Genomic DNA, 19390 nt, shown 5'->3' with positions numbered 1-19390 from the left:
TACATAAGTTGCTTTTACGGAAATTTTAAATAAAAATATCTTCCAACATGAAAATACGAAAAGTTCATTTATTTCTATAGGCAACCTCATTCAGAGTACAAAGTGATATGAATTTCTCAAAACTGTCACTGTACCTTTTACATATTTTTTAAGTAACTGATCTAAAAGCTGATAAAAGAATAAATTTGGTTTTGAAGAGCTGTCCAATAAACTGGATATACACTAATGCCATGCTATGACAGTTCTATTTATGAATCACAGCTGACACTACAGTAACATCACTTTATAAATCTCATGAGAATTTTAATATTTTACAATCAAAACATAAAACTGCCACTAGTACAGAGACTGTACGATTAGACAAATAAACAAGTATTAAATATTTTGCACAAGGCCTGAGTTCACTATAACACATTTTGATTTACAACTTCATCTCAGAAATCTGTACAGCAGTTAGAACTCTTTCAGAGAACTTAAAGACGATACAATTTCAGGGGCTTATTTGTTCTGTTGATACAAATGTGAGGCCTGGAAGGCAAAGGGATTCGGTGTATGAATGCAAGGTTTTACTGCCTTGTGCAATCTCCTTGTAAAGCAGTTAAAACCTAATGGAAAGTAAGGTACAAGGCAGAACCTCACTTGAAAATCAGCTAATTCATCTGAAGTTCTCCAGACAGGTTTCCCTCACAGCTATTTCAGAGTAATAGTTCACAATGAGTATATAAAATGCAGCATATCTCTTAACAAAGAACAAAAAAGGGTCACATATACAACAGGGTATTTTTTCGGTACTCCCCCTCCCCATATTTCTTCCATTGGAAATGGCACAAATACGCGCTATCCCACCCACCCCCAATAAAAAACTCCTAATCAACAAAGTTCACTCTAAAGTCCAAAAACTTCATCTGCAATGAGAGATCCAGTGTTCATAAACTTGTTTTAAAAGCTTTCCTTTTCTGCTCAAGTCACGTAGATGTAGGCAGACTAAGCATGTAAATTTATAATAGACAACAAAAGTATCATATAATTGTTAGCCTGTATGGAAGCCTTGTAGAATTTGACTCAAATCTAACTTCTCATTTATTCATTGCTCTTTTGGTGCAATTGAACTGAAAAATCTAAAATCCTGTAATCTATACACACACTTACTTATCTATCTACAGACATAGATAACATTATAACAGGGGATATAATACAAAAGTTAACACATATTTTTCTTACTTTAAAAGGCCATTGGGGTATTTGTTAAAGTTCCACATAAACGTGAATCAGGTGCTGCTAAAAAGACAAAATGTAACAGAAAAGGAAAGTTTTAAATAATAAGGCTTGAAATGTTGTGCACCTATACATCCGAAAATTCAGCCTTTTACTTGGGATACTCAGCACCTGTGCAGACCTGTAAGGCCACAACTTCTCTACAACATTTCTAATTCACATCACCATTGAGAGAGGAAGACATAGTATCTTCCTTAAAACAAACTAGGGCATTCTACCCATGTTCCCAGTAAAATTTCTCTCCCCATCTCCCAAATAATTGGTGGGCTCCTTTACCTTTCAAAAGACTCCTCTGGTACTGCTGTCCCCCTGCATAAGCAGGTTCCACAGGCTGTTCTGTGCCTTATTCACACCACTTGTGTGATGAAAAGGAACAGAAAATCTGCTCCCTCCTTGAAATGACACTTGTGCCATTTCACTCCTTGTTTCTCTCCCCTTGAGAGGGGCAGACCTAGGGGCTCCTAATCTAATCTGTAAATCAGTAGTTTCAAGGTTCCTCTCCATCAAACCCAGCAGAGAAGGTTTTTCAAGCCTCTTTAACACATTCCTTCTATCTAGCAAGATTAGTCTGTTTTCCAAGACTGAGTCTGCAGAGAATGCTTCAGAGACTTTCATACTTAAAACCAAATGGAACCAACAGTCCTAACATGGAAAACACGGCTGTCTTGGTGCAGTCACGTTCATTTAGCAAACACCAGAGCAGCCAAAGCGCAACTGACACTTATACTTAAGATGCAGCTAATTCCACTTCTCTTCTTTTCTCCTTCTGTAGCAAACATAATATAGATAAAGAATATTAAAGAACATATATTAAAGAATAGGAACTTACTCCCTTCTCTTTACCTCTCCTTTACAAATGAATGTGAAGTAAACCAGGTGGGCTGGGCAGTTCAGCTCAGACCCTGCTCTCATTTCCAGAGCGGAATGAAGATCTGCTCGCAGTGGGTGAGCACAGAAGGTGCACGGGGTGGAGGCTGTAAAGCGGTGATATGACCTGCCAGGCTTCCACATTTTTTCCTTTAGATTAGGTTGACTGCAAAGGGCAGAAACTTTGTGTAATTTATAGTATTGTTCAAGGCATTGTAAAAAGAACTTAGGTTACTTTTTCAGTAACAGAATTTGCAATTTCTTAATCAGATACCAATTTCAAACCTGCGTTCTCCATTTTGTTTTGCGTTCGGGCTAGACAGTCCCTCTGCTTCAGGCCAAGCTAGATATAATGCCGCTCTCCATCCAAGTCCAGAAACAGAAGGTCCCTGGAATGCCCATATTTTGTAACATTGCCCCTTCCTCTCACTCTTTCGCAAACAACTTGGATGTTAAGTACCCCTGTTGTTCCCAAACGATGCTATTCACTCTGGCCACAACATGAGTCTTCCAGCCTCTTGCAGGGCCTCACAATGATGACTTGTAAGTGGAGAGATAGCTGGACAAGGCTTCCTAAAGAAAAACTGTTGTAGCAGGAGCCAAGTGGCACATGGCCTTAAGGTGACTTAGCTCTTGCAACTCCTCTTTCCTTTAAGTTAAGAAGAAATAATTAGGGAACTTCACACACAGCCAGTTTCCTGACACACTAAGCAGGAAGCATCTACAAGGAAGAAGGATTTGACCCTCTCATTTTAACTGAAGTTATTTCTTCTTTTTTATTTTTAAATAACTAGAAAATTTTCTTATAACTTTCATCAGCACGCTTTTCAGTTTTCTTTGTTGTTATTCTTCTACTCTCATCATTCTGAAAATTGCAGCAAACAAGAGAAATCAAAATTATGTTCTCAAATATAAGTAGAAAAAGAAATCGTATTACTTGAGCCAGATAAAGATCTTATTCCATTACATTACCACTGCATAGAAAAGCCTCTCTTAATTTGAACTTGCAGGATTTTTTTGACTTTGTTCTTACAAATGAGATAATATTCTCACAGATAGCCCATGCCAAAAGCACATATCCCAACCCCCGCAGTTTAGAATGTCTACCAAATAAAATCTGACCAATTTTTTTCATTTAGTTTTCCCTCCAATAGGTTAAATTAATATCCAGTTCTGAAAAGCCCCCAGTTCAGGGGGATCAGTGACTGAAACCCCAGATCAGGACACTGACATTTAAGACTGCCTTTACCACGGATGTATTAATTTAATACATTGTAGAGTCCTAAGAGATGTTATTTTTTATATTTCCAAATAATTTAGAGGAATACAGATTCAAGTAATTCTTTAAAGGCTTGCCTTAAGTTACCCTAACAAAATGTAGCTTTCAAAAGTTGACACGAAAGAAGACATTAGTGTGATTGAGAGTATAGAGTACTAGTAACTGCAAATGAACTTAAACAGTTTAACAGTTCTAGTATTGTCTTAAGTTTACACAGATATCTTAATATAACCTACAATGTTTGCCGTGAATATTAACAGCACATTAAGCATCACAATGTGTTAGGTATTGTTTTCTAAAACACAATTTCACTGGTCCCAGGTATTTTAAAATAACAGGACTAAGGCAGCAGCTATAATACATAAACAATTCTTTAAGAAATACGCTTAATGCTATTACCGCTTAGAACCGTGGAAATATAACAAAATACAAGTCACATTTACAGCATAAGGCCCTTTGGTTTCTTAAGCAGCAAATGAAAGAACAATTTCTTCAGTGAAAGGCTTTGAAAAATAAAGCATGTAGGCTTTCCATAAAAAAGGTAACTAGTTCTTTCCTTCTCAAAATAGCCAGCTATAGTCTTCAAAATAGTACGTAAGAAAGCTCTTGAAATTCCTAGGAAAGAAAAAGTTAAAACCCAACAGTAGCATCTGACAGAGCAGATTCTATCATGGGCAAGCTGAACATACACCTTCTGGGAAGTAGTAGAAACCACTGTTTGGTTTTCTGGAGAGCTTTATTAAATTTGGAGTAATACAATAAAAAGGATCTGAAATACCTGTGTATTTACCATATAGCCTAGAGCTTACAAATCTGTAATTGAGAACTTGCTTCATATTCATCTATCCTTCATAAGGACGTAAGTTAAAACAAAACTAAAATTAAATAGTTTATTCTAGTCAAGGCAATTTACGGCAGTCTGCTTTTTCACACAACCATGTGTAACTTGCATGAGGCAATCCTTTTCCATCTTCTCAACGGAGCCAAAAACTATGAACTAATTCAAGATATTTCTGCGTAACTAAACAGTGTATGTTTATTTACACTGAACTGCTTAGTTACACAGTTGGGGCAGTCAACATCTGAATTGTATAGAGAACATTCTTTTTAAGAGGTTCCGTAACTACTCACAGTCTTTTTTCACACCAGTTAGAAGCAGTATCAAATTAGCCAAAACACTGGAACATGTAATAGATGTGATCAAGTCACCACAAGTCTTTTAAAATCCTGCTTAAGTGGTATGTTGCTTTGGCTGTGGGGCTGGTAACAAGGATCTGGCATTATAAAACAGGTTGTAAACCAGCATGACCATTGGAGCAGTGTTCTTACTCTGTCCCAAACTTGCACCAAATTTTAAAACAACTTCTTATGCCTTCTGAATCTTCTTGTAGTTTACTACCACCTTAATCACCTTATAAGAGAAGAGATACAAAATACTTTCTCTTCTTAGCCTCTTACACAGTTACTGGTTAAAGATCTTTCTATGTAACATGGCTAACAAAACTTCTTGAGGCAGCTTAAGAATTTACTTTTTGCAAACTGTCATATGACAAAATGACAGTTTGTGCCAAATTCATGCAACACAAATCATCAGTAAGAATTTAGCAGACACTGAAAGGACTGGCCTGCAGGATTGCGTTCACTAGTGTTATTATCCCCTAAGCATTTTTGTTCAATTTAAGAAACAAAATTTTGTACGAAATTTCATAGAAGTTGATTGAGTACACTTCTGAATAATTTTGAAATATTTAGCTGCTTCTTTTTTGATTGAGCATATGCATCCTACCTTCAGTGCTCTGATGTTCGGTAAAGAGACAGGAAATCTTTAGCATGTAAGATGACTTTGCACTTACGCAATTCCGCTGCAGTACCAGGTGAATGCAAAATCAAGTCTTTTTTCCAGTGCAGAAGTCTTTACTCTGCTGGGCTGAAAGTTTCCCCAAGTCATGCTTTTACTAATCAAAAAAAGATGTTAATCAGCTTACCCATGATCCAAATTTCATCGATCTTTGAAAGAAGAAAACATTTTACCCAAAAAGATCTTTTAAGTCATTACTAGCTGAGCTGCTGTTTGTCATTGTGTTCGCCGGTTGTGCAAAGTTCTGAGGAGCAAAGAAAGGATTACCCTGTATACCAAAGCCAGGCTGTCCTATCATGTTCATCTGAGGTCCCAAGACTGAACTGCTCGCACCTGGGGACCCTTGTGGGGGTACAAACTGATTAACCCACTGGCTTGATTTCTGTTGAGCCAACTGTTTCATACTAACTTTGGGTTTTTGAGGACCAAAAAGATTATCTAGAGCAGACATATCTGGGGGTCTGTTTTGTTGCGTCAGTGGAGACATCGCAGATGCAGCATTCATAGGACTGTAATTTGGCATATTGGCAGTTGGTACAATGTTCATCTTGGTTGTTCCTGTTGCACTTGGACCACTGAAGAAATTCTGAGTGGTGGGACCAGCTCCCATACTGAATCCAGCAGTCTGAAAACCCATAGTTGGATTTAGTCCATTTGTTATATTTCTCTTTGTGCTGTCAATAGGTGATGAAAATCCCATTCCAACACCCATAGAAGGGACAGAAGAGAAGCTGTTTGAAGATGCAACTTTAGCTTTGTTGCTAGAATGGCTAGTCAAAGATGACATATTATCTATCAAGGTATCCGTCAAGTCTTTTGTCTGCAAAATACATAAAATGCAGTTAAATGCTTTTCCTGTACAAACATGAGCAGTCTGTATCATCGCTCCTGCAGAAGTGGCATTCATTATTCAGAAATTAGATTTTAATGCATGGAATTGGGCATGAAATGTAATTATACACAAAAGCAATTAGGTCATTTTTATTCTTTGCTACTTAGAACTAATTGTTATGCAGCTTTAATTTGACAGCTAAGACAATACACTAAGTACTACTGTGACATTTGCTTACATGCCCCATTCGTATCCCCAAACCCTTTATATATTTAGTTAATAAACTCTTCAGAGCAAAACCCTTTTTTAATATATGCTTTTTCCTTATCTAGAACAATGGCCTTCCAATAATAATTATTCTGTTGGAAACTCCTGCAATTTAAAAAGTGGGAAATATTGCTAATGACGCAAATGAAGGCAGATTAAAATTTATTTTAGTTTTTCTCAGCAGTGCCATTGTACTACTAGTGAAAATAAAGGTGATTCACAGGAGAAAAACATGCTAAATGCATACAGACTTGAAAGGAAAAAGCACCACAGCTGCAGTGGAAACACTGCAGTAGTTTGTTCTTTCTCACCTGCTTCACTGGAGGTGTTATTGCAGTTGCTTGTGGCTTGAGAGGTTGCTGGCTTTTCAGTTTCTGTGCCTGTTCTTGTTCTTTAGCTAACTTTTGCTTCTCTTCAAGTGTAAGTGATGCCTTTAAAAGGGAAAGTACTGACACTAAGTTGCACAGAATGGGTGTTCTTACATTGGTATTTTTATTTCATAAATAGCACTGCCATTTCAATAATATGTGGTAGAACAATACATATTATTTCACAAAAGGGAAAGTGGATAAGCACAAAATCTATTATAAGATTTATCATATTGCTAAAAACTACTTAAAGCAAATAAATACAATATTAAGTAGCATAATGAGAAATTCGAGCAGATGTCAAATAAAGAGGCATCACAACAAAACTATTTTAGCTTTGTCTTCTTAACGTTGGGCATAAGAAAAAGTGTTCTTCACAGTTTTTGTTTTTATATGGTTACCAACTGGCACTTGATACAGAACTGCAACTGACCATGGAGTTGGAAAGGGAATTTTATTCTAAGATTGCTTAAGAGGCTTTTCAGGATTTTAACTCTACTTTTGTTAACGATGAAGGATAAAATCATAAAATCATTCCCCCTTAGTCTAAAATTAGTGAGAGGGTTCAGATAACTAGAAATGGAAATGATAAAATGTATAGATTCTGGGGAGCCATTTACACAACTAATAGTATGAAAATAATTTCACAATAGTTTATACTTATGTTTAATATTCTCTGTCATGTCATGCTTTTTCTTTGCTTTTTGTATTCATCCCCATATTGACTGTTCATTTTCACTTAACTTTGAATTGTAAGGTAAATGTTAGTCTCTGCTACTACATGAAATTCTTCATCTTAGTGTCTTCTCTATTTGTGATTTTATCATAAAGTTGCCTATTTTGATTTTCCTATCTAAATCCACTGCTGAAGTTTCAGTTTCATTGAAATCTATAATTAAGGAGAAAGAAAATGACCAAAAATTTATAATCCTAATGCTGCCTAATTTATGCAAAGCTATTTTCAAGCAAAGGCTTTCACAGAAATTCAAGCATATGATTTAAACATTTTCCAGTGGACCTTCACACGTGACTATGTATGGTGCTGTGCTACACAAAAGCAGTTAGTTTTTCTTTTAAAGCTTTAAATATGGTAAATATTTACACATACTCTTTTTACGCAACAGTATCAGCCTTGTATTAGACAGATGTAACAGGATTCCAAAACAAAGTAAAACACACCTTTTTCTGTTTTGATGACATCTCATTCTCTTTGCTATCAGATGCACTAGTTAGAAGGTCAGTTCCACTAGTATTAAACACCTTGTCAATCTGTTTGAGTTCAATGAAACAAAACTTAGTTATTCGAAATGTTCTAATTTAACATAACATAAATATTGACTAAGTAATTTTAAATTTCAAATTTCTACATGTAACGCAATAAAATATTGTTGCTTACCTGATTACTTGTACTACTAGATCTTGCCTCTTCAGACACACTCATTTGGTTAGCAATATCCAAAGATCTATATAATGCAGAGTATACATTTTACAAAAAGGTAACTTTGCAGTCACATCCACAACTCAGCAATGCAGATTATTCTTCTGCATTTAAATAATACCAAAAAATTGCATTAGGAGAGCACTACCATTTTTACAGAACACCTGTATGAGACCGGAAAATGTTAATATTCTAAATTGCAAAGATTTCCTAATGATCATTTCACATGGTCTTAGTTCCTCCTTCTGAACGGGGTGACACAGACTTTGGGTAGCCCATGTTAATTTGATTCAGAAATCTCGCCTCGTATCAGACTCCATAAAATAGCTCTAAATATCTTCAAGTATCACTGCCTTCTAAAAGGCTGCAATGTTTTTGTTTCTCCAGTATGGTGAATGTTCTCAATAACTACAGAAAAGCAACTTAGCATACAGAAGCAAGACATAAACTGTACTAGTGGAGCTCAGTATGAACTTTTACATTTAATGAATTAATTAAAAATTATTGACTCAAAATAATAAACTGTGACTGAACTGTATAAAAGTAAAGGATTTTATTCTATAAAACCATTGACATCACAATATTATTATCATTCTAGGACTAATAAATCTTAGCTGACAACTGTGCTTATCTGAGGTAATTCTCAACTACTGAAGTAAGAATTACCTAGATTTTTTATTGCTGTGGCTAGAGTTTTCTCTCATTTGCTAAAAAATTAACTGAAATTTATCTCTGCTCACTTGTTCCTTCCCTAATACACATGTAAATAAACACTTACTTCTGTTGCTCTTGCATGACATGAAGTTGCTCCAGTTTTGTTTTATGTTCTGCCTCCAATCTATTAAGCATATCTTTTATAACACAAATAAAAGAATTGAACTGTAAAAGAAATATACAAGAAGTCTGGATTTTGCAGTGATGGAATTCAGACGTGTAAAACTTAAAAGGCAATATCTCATGAAACTTACAATACACAGTCTCAGATAAACTGCACATTTTAAAATAATTTATAATCCACCTTCATATCTTCCATTAGATACCCAACTACAAGCAGAGTGTATACTCAAAACAGTGAAAAGTATGTATTGCAAAAAAAAAACCAACCCAAAAAGTGGGGCAACCCAGACAAAAAAAACACAGATGAATATTACCAGATTAATTTTCAAAAAAATTCCTATGATTGCACTCCTACATTATCTGCAACATTTACAAACAAGAGCAAGGAAAGAAACATTAAGTTGTACTTTAGCTTTTAATCTGCATTGTAATGTTAGTGGCTAACTGCTTTTGCAGGATATTTGGAAGGTAATAGTAATAATTTTGAAATTTTATACTAGATAAGTTAAATCCACTGAAAAATAACAAGCTTTAAACACGCAAATACAGTAATACTGGCAGGTTTTTTGGTTTTGTTTGTTTGCTTTTACAACAGACAGAAACATACAGTAGTGTATGAATTTTTCTCTGACAACAGTTCAAATCTATTTTCTGCCAATTTAACAAGTGAAAGCATGCAACATAGTCATGTTCCTACCTGATTGAGATTAAGATTGTTCTCAATACTAAGAGGAATCAGATGGGGCAATACTTTTCCCGCAAGCTGTTCTTTGGTAATTCCCAACTTCTTATGAGTAAATGTACATTTGTAAATACCTGACATAAAACATCAAAATAGCAAAAATTGTTTAGTAAACGGTGTGAACAAAGTAGCCCAAGTATATAAAATTGATTTCAGCCCATCATTTCCAAACTAGAGTTCACTTATCCACTGTATCCACATAGAATTCAGGAGTAATACAACTGAAGTAAAAGATATAGAATCCCTCATTCTCAGACAGCAAATACAAGTCAAAGCTGCAAGGATTAAGGGAAATGGGCAGCTTTAAATTTGTACCGATAGATGCCCTCTTGCTGATTTTGAGCAAATCAAAATAATGGTACCATCACATATTATTACAGTGTTTAATGGGGGCTGCTGCCAGTACAGCTCAGCTTGTTGTTACAAACGGTCTTCTGTCTACTACTTTGTTGTCAGTAAGAGAAATGGCCACTGTCCTCCAGACTTGGCCACGTAGTCACACCTCTTGGCAGTGACTCTGGTCATCTGGTCTCCTTAAGCCCATTCCAGTTGTTAAAATCACACATCCTGAGTTAGGCAAGCACCAGAGTGGCACAAGGAAAGCACAACTGGGAGGGAGGCTTCCCCTTCCAGAAGTAACAAGCCATTAGGGTTTGTCAACTATTTTGTGAAACCTCACCCAGACCGTGCTCTACTTCAGTGCAAAGGCAGCCATGTCTGCATGTCCAACAAAATGAGTCTACCAAAACCTGCAGTGAAGAGCAGCAGGTTTGTGTACAATCATTTATAGTATCTGACATGCAAGAGGGGTAAGAGAAGGCAATAGTAACATCTTAAAACCTCCAGCAGCATCTGAAAGAAGACAGACCACGCACTCTTTTGAGGAAAACAGCCTCTCTGGCTGCATGGACCCTACAGTCCATGAAAACCTCACAGCCCAAGAACTGCAATGAGTACTCAGAACTGCACTGGGCCTTGAAGACTACAAATATACGTACTAGTGTTCGGAAGTACGTGCAATACATAAGGTAACTGAACAGGGGCATACTTAACAGGAAGGTTTTAGCACTCGTTTTAGCGATACCCTATGTAAACATTATCAATGATAATATAGAAAGCTTTCATATTTACAACATCAAAGCACAAAAGAGGAGAAAGTTGAAAGCATTAATTACCTAAAATTCCCATTAGCACTGCAGGTTCCTTGGATGGAATTTGTTGTAAGAAGGGCAGAATATCATCAAGCACAAACCATTTATCCAAGTACTCCAAAATCTTGCCTAAGCACACTAGTGAGTTTACCCGGACCTGTGAAGTATGATAAGAATTAAACAAACTCTTTACTATATTTTTACCTAAGGAAAAAAAAACCTTACAGAACTCAGAGGAAAACAGGTGCTACTGAAACTAAAACCTTCATATCTGAAAATTCAAGACAAGTTAAAAAACCTCTTTTGTGTCATAAAAGGAAAATACATACAGTTACACACTGCTCACAAAGCCTTGGCTTTTCTGCATGACAAACACTGTTAACATATATTATTGTGGAATACACTTCAACACTTTTTACAGTATTATTAACACAATAAGTTGTTAACAACTTTAAAAATTGTTAGAGTAAAAAATAAACAGTGCTTTTCTATTTGTAAAAAGTAAAAAAAAAAAAATCTCAAAAAGAAAACAGAGCACATTGATGGGCTTTACTTTAAAGACACAACAGCAGAAAAGCCAAAGTAAATAAAGGTAACAACATTTTCTGAGGAGTGACAGACAAATTATTAGAATACTTACAGCAAGAGAGGAAGTTTGCAAACATGCATTTTTAATTCTTGGAATTAATGAATTTTTCATTGATGGGTAATCTATCAAATTGGCAAACGTAGGTATTATATTTAGGCAAAGCTCCTATAAAAAAAATTCTGCATAAGTTTAAAAAGAAACATGCAAGTTTATTATAAAATTAGTACTAATATTACTCAAGATCAAAATTAGTTTAAAATGTCTTCTTAAGCTTTCCTTTTAAGGAAATATTTAAGGAAATATCATGTTCAACTAAGCTGACCTTAATCTATCAGACTCACTTAGAAATAGCCAGAATAATAAAGCATCATGACATGTATACAGAACATTGGAAAATAGTTTTCAAAAAGAGTATTCATAAATTTATAGTAAAATATTTGGATAACAAGAATATCGTACATTTTCACAAAACACCTTTAAATAAAAACACGCTTTTATTACATTGAACTTTAACATTTTCCTACATAAGTCAAGCAAATTTGAATGAGTACTATCAACAACACTGCAGCATCATAATGATAGGGTGAAAGATAAAGGAGCATATCTAGATCAAATATACTTAAGCAATAGAGAAAAAAAATACCCAATTTCATACCAATCTCAAAAAAATAAGAGACAGCAATATTAAGTATATGCTGCAAATAAATACCCGAATAACCAAACTACTAATTCAGAAAAAAGACTCACGCCAGGTATTTAGAAACAAAACCCTTTCTCCATAATATTGCAAAGCCTTTGCAAAGGTAAAATCACATCTGATTATCCAAATCCTTCTTTAAGAAATATTTTGTTCGTGTATCTCCCCCTCCCACTCCTGAATGCCTTTGGGTAACTGGAAGTTAATTCCAGTAAAAGAATGTTTTAAAAAAAAAAGAAGAACCTTAGAAAGCTAGAGAAAGCATAAAGAGAACAATTAAAATATGGATACATAAAAATGTCACCAGAAGGTATATTAATATGATTTTACAGCAAATCAGGTCTTCCAAGGTCAGCACGCATGTTCTGACCAGTAGGACCTCAGAATAAGACACCTCTCATTGACTGGTAAGAGCATGCCTGCCTGCGTACTTTCTGCTGCACAGGCAATGTAGTATAAATGCACATCCTACTTTTTTCTATCATGGCTAGTAGGAATTTAGGATAAGAGCAGTAGAACAAGAGTCAAGTGGTTACTCCCTGGAAAATAAGGGAACTAAGTTTCATTTTACTAAAACAAGTTTTCTTTAATAAAACATTACTCTCTTTCAAAATTCAGGATTATTGCTCAGCTTCAGCTTTTTTTTTTTTAAGTAAATAAACACATGAGTATACGAAAAGCTGGCACATCAGCTTAAAGAAAAGAGAAAAAAATTGTTTTAAATAAAGGTGGCAGTTACTATACCTGGATCTGAATTGAAGGTGCTTCCAAGGCTCTATAAACCATTGGTAGAACACTGTTCTTTATTTCATCTGGTGGAGTTTTGGTTAGAAGCAAGTCCATTTTTTGCAGGAAGATCAACAAGATCTATTAAAAGAAAGACAATTCAGAAGCCAAAAGTTTTAACTCCAGAAACACATACTTAAAATATAAAGTGTGTTGTATCATATCACAAAAACTTCAGAAGTTTTCTTGTAACTCAGTAAATGTGATCACTTACCATGTTGCTTGCCTGAAGGCATGGAAGACAAAAAACACTTTGACATATTATTGCATTTTAAAAACAGCAAATACAAATCAAACAAAATATGCATGTTCTAGACTAATCCTTCTGGAATAAGATATCATAACGACTACGGAAGGAGTTCTTGTTTCTTTTTACAACATGGTCTTTTGTTAAAACCCACCCACAGAAAATGTTTATACACACATCACTATTGAAAAAGCTAAACTTTCAAAAAACTATGGCTCAAATGCTGTCCCCTCAAAGCATTTGATCACAACTTCACATATAAAAGCGGTATTCCACCTGTATCTAGAATCAAAATAGGGACACAATGAAAAGAACATTACAGCTACTATATGGACACAAAATACCTTTATTCTATTTCACAGGGAAATTGTGTACCATAAAATGACAAATCCCAAACAAAAAAATTCACATCACGTTAACCTAAAAAGCAACACTAGAATAGCATATTTACATATTGGATTCACCTTGCTTAGGCTTAGCCATCTACAAGTTAGCTGCTATTCTAAGTTACTCATCCAGTCTCCAATACAGACTGTGATGTAACTCTTAGGACTCATGCCTCATCTCAGATAGGTGAGACAACGTGCTACAGGTGACTTTGACTATCCATTGCTATCTAGACTCCCTTTAGAAAATAGGTTAGTCTAGGTGGATAAATCGTGGTGAATGGTACCACATTAATAATAAAAAGCCAAGTATTTAATAGAAGCATGAAATCTTTTCCTCCTATGTCAAATAAAAAGAAGCATCAAAGTGTAGAAATAAAAGTGTACCAAGACCACATTACTAGTTTCCCCCTTTCATTTGCTTTCCTTTACAGGGAAGAAAAAGAAATTCTTTTAAACGGCAGATAATGTGTGTTTGCTTATTGTATATTTATAACTACCTAAACTGTACAGATACACACACAATTACAATTATTCTCGAATAAAGAAGTTTTATTTGTCCTAAACTTGGCTTTTTCAAACCTACATGCACTCATAACACTGTTCTCTCATGTAGCAATCCTGTAATACTGTGACATAACATTTTCTATGTGAGTTAAATACATAGTTTTGGAGGATAGCCTGATTGTTCCTGCAAATTTGAAAAGGACATGAATGAAACCTGTTATTTAACAACTAGAAAAGCTCCTTTAAAATAAGAACCAGACATTTGAACATGTAACAGACTGCTTTTAAGTTAAACATTGTACTATATAGTCATTTAGATTTCACAGAAGCAGTTCAGTTGTTTTCCATGGGTTGCCAATGCTTTTCAACTAAGATAACATAAAGCTGAATCGCTTTTGATATCTCTCTCTACCGTCTTTAACTAGAAAGTGGTTCATGCTGTTCCAATGAACTCCTTTTGTTTTTAGCTGTCTGAGGTCATATCTGATACTTTCTATCTAAGTAGAAACTAAGATTTTAACAATCACAGATTCACACACACCAGCTAATGAGCAAGCAGCAGCAGTTGCACTCTAAACAGTAACGCTAAAGATGTGCTTCATTCATTAATACAGAGCCCGGTACTTGTCAGGGTACGCTTTGGTGTACTGAATTAGAATATGAATTCACAGCACATCATATGCTAACTCTCTATAGATTCCCCTAGATATAAATTAAGGGTTTGTCTACACTGGGAAGCTATGTCATAGTAAGCTAAGATGTTAATTTACAGCACACCCGTTACTCCATGCTAACTCCAAGAGTACGAAGTGAATGACTGGTTTAAATAAATATTCCATTTTCATATTATAAATTCCCTCACACAAAGACACTATGAACGCTGGATAATAATTTCTTCATACTGAATTACAGCAGCTTCCCTATGATACATTCACTTCCGAACTCAAGTAGCCTATGAAAGCCAAGCAACAGACCCCTCATACAAATCTAAAACATCTTGAGAGAGTGTTTGGAAGAAACACTGGCACCTTCCCCATCCACCCCTCTCCATGAGTTACAAACACGCAGGAACTGAATGTTTTTGCCTTGCACAAAGACAGTCAGAGCTAGAACTCTGTCCTCTGGCAGCCTGAACCTTTTTTTTTTTTCCCCCCTAAATTGCTGGTATATCAACTTTGAAAACCTGTCCAAGATTACTTAAACTTTGCCATATTAAAAAGACCACAGAAATAATGGTAGAAAAAGTCATCTAGTACTTAGCGTGCATTAAAAACGTCAACAGAAGAATTTAATATATAGTATCTAGAAAGCTAGAGAAAAACTTCGCAAAGCTTGCTCTTTATGAGCTGACCCCAACTCTGTATTTTGCTTCCCTCATTTCTCAAGAAATAAAACAGCTTTTGTGCCCATTATGCTCCAGATATAACTTTGAGACAAACTTTTTGCTGTGAGGATTTTCTCACAAATCTGATGTTAAATGTAGCAAAACACAATGTTACCTTTTAGGATGAAACGGCACAAATAAGATGTTCACTGGCTTTTGGTTGGTTAGATGTTTAATTTTTTCAAAACAACAACAAAGCTAACATAAAGCCTCAGTGTACCAAAAGTAAACAGCATTAAGTAATTCTAATTTTCTGAGGTGTTCTCAGTTACACAACTGTCCCCCTTCCCCCCCTCCGCAGTATAATGAGAGTTCTCTGATCCGGTTTTCTGAAACCCAGAAATAAAAGATCTTGTTCATTCCTATGTTTATCTTGCCCCTTAAGTGCTCTGCAGAGAAATAATAGCATCCTGCAGTAAAACAAGGTGAGCTAGTAGGAATGCGCAGCTGCCTTTTATCTGTGGAGGCACAATGCCTAACTTAGTGACAGAATTCTCAGGAATCATCATGCACATGGTGTTGACAAAAGGATGCAAATGTTTTGCTCCTTTACAGTAATGATAATGTCTTACTACTTTTATGCATGTAAACAACAGAAAAAAGCATATTTTACTTACACAATACATTTGTCAAAATGAAACTAATTCAGAAATTTGTGCACAGCCCTCCGATAAATACTATTTTATTATTATCAATAAACAACACTTTTAAGAAGTGCCAAAGTTATAACTTTTCCACCCCATGATCCCAGTGCCAGCAATCTGGATACAAGAAAAAAGAAAAAAATCATAGGTTCAGCTGCTGGTAGAGTATGTGCAAACATTGTACTGTACAACCCTGCTCAGTTAGGCTAGGTAAGTGATAAAATGCTTACAAATATACCTTCTACAACCAACCAAAAATAAGAATTGAGTGGTAAATTAAATGTTTCCTTTTTTGCTAACCTAATCTCATCTATAAATGCAAATATACCCTCAGAAAACTCATCTAAAAAAGCAGGGGTAGAGGCCTTGTGAATTTCCTGGAAAAAAAATCTATTTTGTATGAATGAAGACTGACTGCCTGGACAACTATAGAGCAGGTTGGGCAATCAGTGTGAAGCTGGAAAAGGGAAATAGGACAATTAGTCATTTTTCAGGGGAAAAAACACCAAAAAGAAAAATTGTAATCTGAACAATATTAACATACCTGGATTGGTTCTTGCTGCTTAAAAACAGGACCAAGATCAGGCAGAATGAGCCTGATATATTCTTCTTTGGTGCATTCCTCAGCAATTAGGAGAACATTAGGCAAGACAAAGGGTACCATATCAGGATTCACAAATTCAGAAGTCAGGCAAGGCAAAATTCGCTGAATTATAACACGCTAAAAGAAAAAAAAGGAAGAATGCATCCCATTGTACTGCATTGCAGTAAGTTACTATCATGACAGCTCAACAGCTTTTGTATTAACCTAATTATTTACAAAAAAGCAGACAGACAATTTTGAACTTTGAACTCTTATTTTCACAGTTTACTCTAGCTAATTTACACTGTGCTACTTTGCTTACTTTTCTCTGTTAGTGCTCAAAACATAACTGGAGACTGTAACAACTGCAAAGGTCAACAAAAAGCAATTAACTGTACAGTAAATAAGACTTTCAGCCACATACATAAATTATGAAAACCTTATTCTATATGCTTTCTTAAAAAAGACCCTATCACACCCAGAAAATAACCAGTTTTTCCATACCCCATCACTCACTTGAACACATAATCCTACTATACCTCCCTGTAAAACTCCAGGTACATTCCCTAAATGGGATTCTGCTAAGAAATAAGTATTTACACTGTGGATGCAAAGTCAGTAAAGAGAAATACACAATTCAAGGGCATAGTCCCTTCCCTCATAAAATATACTTTCAAAAAAAAAAAAAGAATGCCCTAAAGGTGATTAGGTCTGTCAGTGGCTGTCTAAAGTTAGGTGAAATACATCCCATCTATTTCCAAATTCAAAGGATCAATGATTTCTGATCAAAGGAAAAAATTACTAAATTAAAAAGAAGAGAGTATTAAACATGAAGTCTGAATTTTGCACTGTGTAGTTGAAAACAGAATTAAAAATAAAGAAATTTAACACAATGGTTGAGAAGCTCAGCTATTCTATTATGTATTAAACTAATACTATTTTCCTATCACATATGCATTATGCCTTATATAAATTAAAGAATACCACAAAAGGAAAAGGAGTCAGTCTAGACATAGTGTCTAACTCTACACAGAAGAAATCTGTAATGACAGACATTTGCCTTTGAGGCTTCTGGGCGCTGCTAGCACAAGAAAGCACAGTCTGTTGAGGGAAGGAAGCTTTGCATCATTCAACATTAAAGTACTGCCTTGCTATGAAAAAACTTGAAGGATCTTATTGGGAGAAAAGGCGGCAAGATGACTTCAAAGAGCTATGATAAAATCTGGAAACAAAGGGAAAGCCTTGTAAGTGGAGGGAAGACAACTCCCTTTCAAAGCAGGATGAACTACAAGAGGACATGCAAATGATGGTGCCTTACAATGCTGATAGCACAATTTGACATGTTCCATTTAAAGAATTATTGACAGCTGAGGAGTATTTCCACACCAATTATTTTCTAATCTTTCCTCTTTCCTACTACTCCATTCTGACAGTCTTATGGCAGTCTACTATGGTACAGTGCTACACAAAGTCCAGCATTCCAAGATTTAGAATGTTAACAGATGTTCACATATTTTTAAACTATTTCAAGACATCATACAAGACATACCTTAGGTAGTTTTGGCAGAACCTTTGGTAGCCCTTTAAAAAACTGTGATTTCTGAAGGTTATCCCTTTGAAATAATGAATCAAAATACTGAAGTGTCATTGCTCCTACATCATCAAAGAATGGTATCTAAAAATAAGATTAAAAGCTTGTGATCTGGAGGGAGACAACATTAACACTGTTACAAAGATTCCAAAATATAATCATCTGTTCACCTTTTCAATGCACTATAGTAAACCTTTACAATGATGTGCCTGCAACTAACAATTAGAAAAGTACGTTTTTACATTACTAAGTAGGATAATATTCACAGATAAAAGTTAATTATTAAGACGGAATTTTCCTAGCATTTTAAAGAAACCCATGCGTGTTATATGCATCTAGTTAACTTACTGTATGTGGAAATAATTTTTGGTCTACAAAAAATGGAATGAAAAGTAAAAACCTTGACTAAAAGTTCTGCTAGGAATAATTATGCTGCTTAATATTACAACAAAGGATTACCTACTATGCCGTCCAGATCTGGAAACTTACAATGAATCAACAAGCATTTATATGCAATGTATAATTACATAAATTTCTCTGCAATGTTCAGACACACTTGTAAATCCTGTCCACTATAATTTCTCACATGATCTCCCATGTTTGCATTACTTCAGCAAAGAGGGTGCAGGCCGTCTTAAGTATTGTCTAACAATGCATGTGCACAAAGCAGACTTATAAAGATGGCACCAGTAAAATACCAGGGGAGTTCATCTATAGCCATGGTGTATCATATTAATACTGATAGAGCTGCTTCATCGTAAATGAAAGATTGATAAAAATGCATGATGATAACAAGATTGTTTATATAAAAATCCATCCCCAAATATTCAGCCTTCAGTTAGCAGATGAACAAACAGAGTAGAAGAGTGTCTATCCCAGACCTACACAGACTGGAATGAAAAGTTCTGCATTCAAAAATTTGCTCGGGTAAGATTCCTCCTTCCTGATAGCTCTCAGTTTTAGGGAGGGATATATCAAACCTCATGGGCTCACAACAGTTAAAGACAAAGCATGGCCTCCCAGTCTATTTGGACACTTGTTTTCAGTTCAGAAATTTGTGCA

General features: G+C 35.3%; 1 protein-coding gene across 5 annotated transcripts in view; it reads right to left on the bottom strand.

The window, feature by feature from the left end:
• Positions 1 to 54: 54 nt before the first annotated feature.
• Positions 55 to 19390, bottom strand: part of SCYL2 (SCY1 like pseudokinase 2) — a 38594-nt gene continuing 19258 nt past the window's right edge. For 2 of the 5 annotated variants that reach the window (XM_049791935.1, XM_049791934.1), the window contains exons 8-18: positions 18287 to 18412; positions 16699 to 16875; positions 12945 to 13067; positions 11555 to 11668; positions 10939 to 11071; positions 9719 to 9837; positions 8963 to 9063; positions 8143 to 8209; positions 7926 to 8015; positions 6690 to 6809; positions 55 to 6099 (exon numbers count right to left, since the gene is read on the bottom strand). In XM_049791935.1, coding sequence (XP_049647892.1) covers positions 5449 to 6099; positions 6690 to 6809; positions 7926 to 8015; positions 8143 to 8209; positions 8963 to 9063; positions 9719 to 9837; positions 10939 to 11071; positions 11555 to 11668; positions 12945 to 13067; positions 16699 to 16875; positions 18287 to 18412 — 1821 coding nt within the window. In that variant the 3' untranslated portion in view covers positions 55 to 5448. The remainder of the gene's footprint in view (positions 6100 to 6689; positions 6810 to 7925; positions 8016 to 8142; positions 8210 to 8962; positions 9064 to 9718; positions 9838 to 10938; positions 11072 to 11554; positions 11669 to 12944; positions 13068 to 16698; positions 16876 to 18286; positions 18413 to 19390) is intronic. The other 3 variants (XR_007504600.1, XR_007504598.1, XR_007504599.1) reach the window with 3 other exon arrangements.

Source organism: Accipiter gentilis, chromosome 34 (assembly GCF_929443795.1).
Source record: "Accipiter gentilis chromosome 34, bAccGen1.1, whole genome shotgun sequence".
NCBI lineage: Eukaryota > Metazoa > Chordata > Aves > Accipitriformes > Accipitridae > Astur > Astur gentilis.
The sequence above is the reverse complement of the archived record's forward strand: the minus strand, read 5'-3'. Positions and strand labels throughout refer to the sequence as shown.